The sequence below is a fragment of the Salvia hispanica genome, chromosome 6 (genome assembly GCF_023119035.1).
Source record: "Salvia hispanica cultivar TCC Black 2014 chromosome 6, UniMelb_Shisp_WGS_1.0, whole genome shotgun sequence".
Taxonomy (NCBI): domain Eukaryota; kingdom Viridiplantae; phylum Streptophyta; class Magnoliopsida; order Lamiales; family Lamiaceae; genus Salvia; species Salvia hispanica.
The window spans coordinates 45,691,946-45,701,121 of record NC_062970.1 but is presented as its reverse complement, the minus strand read 5'-3'; the positions used below and the strand labels follow the sequence as shown (position 1 = coordinate 45,701,121).

General features: G+C 33.7%; 2 protein-coding genes across 2 annotated transcripts; both read left to right on the top strand.

Moving 5' to 3' along the window:
* Window positions 1-457: 457 nt before the first annotated feature.
* Window positions 458-950, top strand: LOC125195517. The gene is made up of 2 exons (XM_048093656.1): window positions 458-505; window positions 609-950. Exons 1-2 carry the CDS (start codon window positions 458-460, stop codon window positions 948-950), a joined length of 390 nt encoding a protein of 129 aa, XP_047949613.1.
* A 4,119-nt stretch (window positions 951-5,069) lies between these two features.
* LOC125195516 (F-box protein At5g18160-like) lies at window positions 5,070-6,062 on the top strand. Its single transcript, XM_048093655.1, has one exon. It carries the CDS (start codon window positions 5,070-5,072, stop codon window positions 6,060-6,062), a length of 993 nt encoding a protein of 330 aa, XP_047949612.1.
* The last annotated feature ends 3,114 nt before the right edge of the window (window positions 6,063-9,176 follow it).

Sequence of the window (9,176 nt, the reverse complement as noted above, 5' to 3'; positions counted from 1 at the left end):
CTCCATATGTAAACACCCTATCGTTACCTAATCTATTTTTTTTCAGTACATCTTATTTTCAATGCCAATGTCACATTGGTTAATCGCTATATTTTGGTGTTGTGGTATTCCGACATTTGGTTACATACACCGTAGTTTTATAGGATGTAGAAAATAAACCCAAATAAAATTAAGGCCTTTTTATTTGTCGTTGTATTTCCATCACAAGTCATACGGATTATTGACATTGGAAAAATTTGAAGTGAATTTAAAAATATATGAAATATATTGGAAGAATATTTGAAAATTAGAGATGCTATGTAAAATCACAATTGTCCCACATAATCTCAAAAGACACAAGGCAATCTGATTATTACCCATATAGAAAAATAAATCTATATATGTGTGTGTGTGTGTGTGTGTGTGTGTCTTAACTCTTAAACTTGTAGAAGGATAGAAAGAAACAAGAAACCCAGGCATGGGAAATGGGTGCTTCAAGCCTTTACCAAAGGATTTGGAACCTAAGGTTTTCTTCATTTACTTGTTAATTTTTAAAATTCTTGTTCTATTTTTGTTTAGATCATCTTGAGCCTCTTTAAACTTTCTAATATATTTCAATAATAATGAAGGATGACTATATTTCAATAACAATGAAGGATGATTTGTTTGCAACTCTACCGCAAGAGATTGTGACAGATATCATGCGTAGACTCACGATTAGAAGCATTATGAGGTGCAAGTTTGTTTGTAAATCATGGCTCCATCTTATAGAGGGGGTTGAGTTTGCGAAATCATATACACCGGAACCAGGCCTGGCTTTCGATGTTCCTGGCCATGGGTTCAAAGTTTGCAATAAGACCTTCAGACTGGCTTTCGAAGTCCTGTTGCCTAGACCTGACATGCCATGTTCAACTAATCCTTGTATCCAAAGTGTTGTAATTGATTCAGTTAATGGTTTGCTCTTGATGTGATGAATGCACTAATAATCTTTTCGTATGCAATCCAGTGACTCGTGAATATGTGATGCTTCCTCATCCGCCTACTCCTAAGACTAGCCGTGCCATTTTTGGATTTGGAGTGAGTGAAATACGTGGGCAATATAAGATTTTATGCGGTACTTTTAATCGTCGATCTTGGTCCTTTTATGTATACACTCTAGGAGGGTTATGGAGAAACATAGAAGTTCCACGAGGACTAGACAGTTTTATTAAACAACGTCCTGTAGAACGAATACAGGTTGCTCCATTTTTTAATGGGAATCTCCATTGGTTGGCATCTGATTTAGTGGGAAATATCTTGATGTGTTGTGTTAATCTTGAAACTGAGTTGTTTACCAGTGTTTCTCTTCCTCTTTGCGACGTATATTTTTCTCAGCTACGCATTTTGGAGGATCGACTATATTTATGTCTATGCGATAGGTTAGATAATTACCATGTTGTTATTTGGAGGATGAATACCTATGGAGATACGAACTCTTGGACTAAAGAATATGCGTTCAACAATCTACCCAATAGGTGTGGATTTGTTTACCCACTTAAAGTATTGGCAAATGGTGACTTGTTGTTTGCAGTAAAACTTTACAATGAACTATTTATCTACTCCAAAAATACTGAAATCACTAAGATAAATGGTTTTCTTCAAGGATATACAGGGCATTCTTGCAACATCTCTTTTTACACCCCACACTTTTTTTCACTCTCGACACTGGGAATTGACAATGTTGAGTTATTAGAAGACATAATATTTCTTGAATCACCTGATTCAAACCCTTGATGTTCTATTGTATTTCTTTGGATTCTTACATTATTTTTGCTTTATGTGTACTACTATTAAACAACTTAAACTCCTTATAAAATAAACTATGTTGATGGAATACTTTTGTGATAGTGGTATGTTGTGTAATGTTTTATTTGTTTTATCTTGCAGAGGAGAATATGTTTTTATATTAGTACTAGTACTACCTTCGTCTAACTCTAAGTGTAACATTTCTTATTCAGCACGAGATATTATGCAGATATTATGCAATGTTGTTGTGCAATTTAAGATACTCCCTCCGTTCCTTGTTAATAGAGACATTTCTTTTCGGCACACTGTTTAAGAATAATGTGTTAAATGGACGGTGAAAAAAGTAAGAGATAATAAAGTAAGAGAGATGAAGAGAGAATAAGTAAAGAGGGGAGAATTTGTCACGCCCGCACTACCTAAGGATAGTATAGTATGGAAATTCGTGACTAAAAGGGAAGGGTTATGAGAAGTGGGGATGAGAACTAGGAATGAGCAATAACAAGTACAAACTCAAACCAAAGATTATCAAAATATCATGTACTACATCCTGGAATACTTGAGTAAGGGTTTATACAGGACCAAAACATAGATCTATGATGCAAAATAGGATTAGTAGTTCTAGCTTTCACAACGGAAGTAAACAACACGGTTTCATGTATAGGGACATGAACATCAGAGGTCTTATTAGATCAAACTCAAAAAGGACTTTCTCTCAACATCCTTGCTTCACCATTTTTTGCAGCTCAACCTGCACATTTAGAAATACATACAGGGTTGAGTACAGGAATACTCAATGAACACAGTGCCGAAAGATACAATTATACATTTGAAAGCATCGTCAAGTCATCATGGCAACACTCATGGATTTTCACCTAAAAGGCCTGAGCTTGCTAAAATTTTATTTTCAACCCCGGTCTAACTTCCTTTACCATATCTTAACATTTGTGTAGGTGGCCACCTTCCACGACGGTCACATGACCGGCCAACGGCTCACGGTCCATTTGTGTACACTAGTCCAAGCAAGGTTGCGGCCTTACTTGAACCCGAATTCGATTATAACATTTTTGGCATAACCAAGGCAGATAGGCATAAATCGTTTATGTCAGGACAATAACATTTGACGAGCATGAGTTTGGATTGTTACAAAAACTCATCTCGAAATTACTTTGGGATTTTTATCCACATTAGTATGTAGGATAGAAAGCTCACCTTATTCACTTTCCAAGATATTGGGAATTACTCTGTCTCAATGACAATTTCCTTCCGTTTCCTCCCTTTTCAATCAAAATACAACCCAAGTTTAGCTATGAGGAATATTTTAACTCAAGATATGCAACTAGTTCTTATCTATTCATCTTTTATTTCTATATTAATAGTTAAATTATTAATGCTTTTCGGAAAGAGGCTGGGGCACAACTATTTTTGTAGCAACATATAAAACTTCATTGGTTGATATCAGATTTATTGGGAAATCAATTGATATGTTGCTTTGATCTTGAAACTGAGCTCTTTACCAGTCTTTCTCTTCCCGACAAATTAGAATATTACTCTCAATTACGTATTTTTGAGGAACGACTATGTTTATGTTCATGGTATGCTTCAGTTAATTCTTTTATTGTTATTTGGAGGTTGAATTCCTATGGAGATACGAATTCTTGGAGTAAGGAATATACATTGGACAGCCTACCACATGAGAAAGAACTTGTTTATCCACTCAAAGTATTGGCAAACGGTGACTTGTTGTATGCAGTGCGGCGTAATAGTAATCTATTTATTTACTCCAAAAATACTAAAACTACTATTGTGACATATGTTCGTCTTCAAGGACATCACTTAGCTTCTTCTAACATCTCTTTTTACACCCCAAGCTTTCTTTCGCTCAAAGCCATGGGGATTCACAATGTTGAATCATTAATAGGAAAAATAATTCTTAACTCATTGTGAAATTCAAACTCTTGATGGTCGATTATATTTTTTCCTTGGAATCTTACATTATCTTTGTTTTGTGTAACATACAATTACTTATGAAATACAAAACAATTTTGGTGGAATACTTTTGTGAATCAATATTTTTAGCTTGCTTAGCCTTGGGGTTGGGGAACATTTTCTTTAGTAATATAGTACTACATCCGTCCCAATGATGACCCAAAATTGTGTTCGGTATCTCTCATTTCTAGCAAGAAGAAATAAAAAAAAGGACGAATAGTTGTATACATGCCATGTACTCATTGAAAGAAAGTTATAAATTTAGAATAACCAAACTTATCAAATTTAGGATGTTTTTCGTTTTGTATTGAACAAAAAAAATGAGGCATTAGGTCAAAATTGAATAATTGTGATGTCCTGTTTCTCGACAAAACTAATTCTTTGTCGTTGGTGTTGCTTTCGTCAACAATCACCATATATACATATTAATTCTCTAATTTTCCTGCCCTAAATAATACCATATTACGAACACTGGTTTGGCCCCACCATTAAATCCTAGGGAGCATAAAAAAATAAAAAAACTGCTCCTTCCATCCTCCAATCATTTTTCATTTTGATCCGACACGAATTTTAAGAAATATAAAGAAAAATGGATAAAAAAAGTTAATGGAATACGAGTCTCACTTTTATATATTAATTTTATAATAAAATGTGAGTGGAATGAACTAATAAATCTGGGGTCTATTTCCCATTTATGGTAAAAATAAAAGTGGACAATTAATAGAGGACGAAGGGAGTATTAAAATGATGCCCTTTTTATTTGTCAAACTTTTTTCATCACACAATCATGCAGATTATCGACATTGTAACCATATGAAGAATATTTGAAAACTATGTGAAAAATATTGAAAAAATATCTGAAAAATAAGCATGCACTCATGAAATTAATGTGTTGTTCACAAAATCTCAATAGACAGAAGGCAGTCTGGTCAAAATTGATAGCATAGCATTTAGATGATTATTACCCATATCCATATAGAAAAATAAACCTATATAGTAATATATAAATGTGTGTGTGTGTGTGTACCTTAATTGTAGAAGGAGATAGAAGAAAGACGGCCAAGCATGGGAAATTGTTGTTTCATGCCTTTATTAGAGCCCAAGGTTTTCTTCATTTACTTGTTATTTTTTTTCAAGTTAAGATTATTTTAAGCCTCTTTAAACTTTCTTATATATTTCAAATTTGAATAATAATGAAGGTTGATATATTCACATCTCTACCAAGTGAGATTATGATAGAGATCATGCGTAGACTCACGTTTCAAAGCATTTTGAGGTGCACGTTTGTCTGTAAATCATGGCGCCGTCTTATAAAGACTATGTACACACCAAAACAAGGCCTGCCAACGTATACATCGGAACCATGCCTGGCTTTTGCTTCTGTAGGCCATGAATTCAAAGTCTGCGATGAGGCCTTCAAGCCACTTCTCCGAGTCTGTTTGCCTGTTCCTGAGAATCCATGGGTAAATAAGAATAGCAACCGTTGTTATGTAATTGATTCAGCTAATGGTTTGCTCTTGGTGTGGAATGCGAATATTCATAATCTTTCCGTATGCAATCCAATGACTCATGAATATACAGTGCTTCCTCTTGCGGATGTACTTAGGGATAGCAATGAGGTCGTTTTTGGATTTGGTGTGAGTAAAATAAGTGGGCAATATAAGATTTTCTATGGTGCATATATATATGAAACTCGGTCTTGGTCTTGTTATGTATACACGCTAGGAGGAAGAGGACAGTCGTGGAGAAGCCTGGTTGTACCAGCACTAGGCCGTCCCATACAACAACTAATGATTGCTCAATTTTTGAATGGAAATCTTCATTGGTTGACATCGGATTTAGCGGGAACTAAACTGATATGTTGCTTTGATCTTGAAACTGAGCTCTTTACCAATCTCTCTCTTCCCGACAAAGTAGAATGTCACGCTGAATTACGTATTTTAGAAGAACGACTATGTTTCTGTACATATGCTTCTCATATTGCTATTTGGAGGTTGAATTTCTATGGAGATAAGAATTCTTGGAGTAAGGAATATTTGTTCGACAACCTACCACATGGGAGAGGACTTCTTTACCCACTCAAAGTAGTGGCAAATGGTGACCTGTTGTATGCAGCGCGGTTCAATAGAAATCTATTTATCTACTCCAGAAACACTAGAACTGTTGTGACAAATGGTCGTCTTCAAGGATATGACTTATATTCTTCTAACATCTCTTTTTACACCCCAAGCTTTGTTTCGCTCAAAGCTATGGGGATTCACAATGTTGAGTCATTACAACACAAAATAGTTCGTGACTCATTGCAAAATTGAAACTCTTGATGGTAGACTATACTTTTCTGGATTCTTACATTATTTTATTTTATGTGTAACATATATACAATACACAATTTTGGTGCAATAATTTTGTGAATTGGTATATTGTGGAGTGGTTTTACTGATTAGCTTAGCATTGTTCGGGAATATTTTGTATAGTACTATTAGCTAATAAAGACTAGTGAAACCGACGTGGTCATCATAAAATATGTTGGATATCTCTTATTTATAACGAGTAGAAATTAAAAAATAAATAAATAAATTAGTACGCAAGCCGTGTACTCCCTTGTTTTGTATTAAAAGAAAATGAAGCATTAGATCAAAATTGAATAATTGTGATGTCCTCTTACTCGACAAAACTGGTTCTTTGTCGTTGGTACCAACAATCACCGTACGTACGTGTCTCTAATTATTACTCCCTTCGTCCCAATAAATATGAAACGTTGGTTTTTCGGCTTGAGATTTTATGTAGTACTATTGTTTTGTGATTTAAGGAAGAGAAGGTAAAGTAAGAGAACAGAAAAGGTTGATACTCCCTCAGTTCCCAAAGAATATGCACTTTGGTTGGGTTCGGCATATGTTTTAATGTAAAATTGGTAAAGTAAGAGAGAGATATAGAGAAAAAGTAATTAAAGTATTGTTAATGGAGAATAGGTCCCACCTAATGAGAGAGAAGTCTTTCCAAAATTAGAAATGCATATTATTGTGGGACGTACTAAAAAGAAAGAAGTGTTTATTCTTGTGGGACGCGGGAGTATGATGTTATTTTTATTTTAGGAAACGTTTCATTTTTAATGGGACATGCCAGAGGAAGTACTCAATTAAATGATTCTCTAATTCACCGACCCTAAATAGTACTCGCTTCATCCAACTAAGTTGAATCATATTCCTTTTTTGGGCGTCCCAACAAATAGAGTCATTTTCCTTTTAGATAGAAAAAAATCTAAACACTACTTTATTATGTCATCTACTTTACTCTCTCTAATCTCTCCTACTTTTTTCCTCTCTCCACAGCACAATTTCTAAATTTGTGTGTCACAAAAATTTTTGCTCGAATTTAACTGGGAGGGATGGAGTACCATACTACTATGAATATTGGTTTGGGCCCCACCATCAAATCCAAAAGTGCCACGGTGGACGCATCAGGAGAAGGAAAAAAACACCAATTAAAAATGATGGCCTTTTTATTCTTCAAACTTTTTCATCACACAATCATATTGATAATCGACATTGTAACCATATGAAGAATAACTGAAAAATATAGTATACAAATATTGAAAAAGATATTTGAAAAATAGCCATGAACTCATGAAATTTACAGAAGGAGCACCAAAGCGCAGCTACGAGGTTTAATGAATTAGCCGAACATGAAGGAATTACCGTTGAGGTCTTGCCTTTTGGCATCAACCCTCATCAAGGGCTTCTCTTCCATTCTTCCCAATTGCTACGGCTTGCATATCCGCGTCTGGGCCGTTAACAACACCATCCCATCCAACGACCACGTGGATTCGCCCTAAGACGGCGTTCTCTCCGTTTTCAGGACACGTTGATAGGGACGGAACTGATAATCTCTCTGTATAGTTAGTTAGCTTATTTTATGTTTTATTATTTAGTTATTATGTTTTGATTTAGGCAAAACATATTCTCAGGTCCTTATACTTTAATCAAAATGTTCATTAGGTCCTCATACAAATTTTTCGTTTTAATAGGTCCTTATACCTTTCTCATAAATTTCATCACATCTTCGTACAATTTTTTCGTTTTAGTAGGTCCTTATACTTTAATTATAACTTTTATTAGGTCCTTATACAATTTTTTATTTTAAGATATTCTTTTACTTTTATCTTAGATAATAATTTATATTTAATTAAATTTAATGAACCTTTTAATTTTATCATTTAACTTATCTTATAATTATAAATATTCAGGAAACGTATCTTTCAATATAAATATAAATAATCAATTGAAAATTCGGATAGTTATTCTAAAAAAAACTTCGATTTTAATCTTCAATCATCACGGTTAATCTTTTTATTATTCTCTACAACTTATTGAGATTATTGGATAACAAGATGATATTATATTTATAGATTATGCTAAGTTAAATAATGAAATATTAAAAAGTTCATTAAGTTTAATTAAATTTAGATTATTATCCAAGATAAATGTAAAAAAATCCCTAAAATAAAAAGATTGTACAAGGACCTAATGAAAGTTATGATAAAAGTACAAGGACCTACTAAAACGAAAAATTGTACGAGGACCTGATAAAAATATTGTGAAAAGTATAAGGACCTATTAAAACAAAAAAATTGTACAAGGACCTAATGAACATTTTGACTAAAGTATAAGGACCTAAGTATGTATTTTGCCTTTGATTTATTTTCTCTAGTGGTTTTGCTTCAGTCAACAATCATCTATCTCCATTTTTTTTTACTAATTCTCTAATTATCCTGCCCTAAATAATGCTCACTCTGTCCAAAAAAATAGACAAAGTTGTAAATGACACGGGTGTTAATATATAATTGGTGAAGTAAGAGAGAGAAAGAGAAAGAAAATGTGGTGGAAGTTGTGTTAGTATATTGCGGGGTCCACATTTAGAATAATGTGTATGACTAGTATTGGTTTAAAACTTTCCAGTTATATAATTAGTGTTATTTTGGTTGACGGCCCAAAATGGTAACACTTGTCTATTTTTTTGGACGGAGGGAGTACCGTAGTTGTAACGCCCCACTTTTTGAACCCTAATTTTCAAACCCTAAAGTGCTTGCATTTATTTCTTTTAATGCCATGAAGTCCGTAAATTGTTAAGTGATTTCTTTGGTGACCTAATTTTACTTCGGAGTTATGATTGTGGGTTGACTGAGTCAACTTCGTTGAATATGTGACGTGGGTATTTTGAATTATTGATGTGCGGTGAATTTAATTGTTTTCGAATAATTGGTGATTTATTATACGAGCTCGAAATTTGTGGTGGTAGAATCATAATGTTAATTTAATTAAATCCTTCCCTTAAGGATTATTTATTGGACTCAATTCCGTGTTGAACCGATAAATCAAATAAATAATACAAGTCCAATCTTAAAAAGAATAAATTGTGGGCTACACAAT

Bases quoted from the DNA above. Each gene is read 5' to 3' on its own strand.
- LOC125195517 (XM_048093656.1), top strand. From the start codon at position 458: ATGGGAAATGGGTGCTTCAAGCCTTTACCAAAGGATTTGGAACCTAAG. The intron at 506-608 runs GTTTTCTTCATT...ATAATAATGAAG, and splicing joins CAAAGGATTTGGAACCTAAG to GATGACTATATTTCAATAAC.
- LOC125195516 (XM_048093655.1), top strand. From the start codon at position 5,070: ATGTACACACCAAAACAAGGCCTGCCAACGTATACATCGGAACCATGC.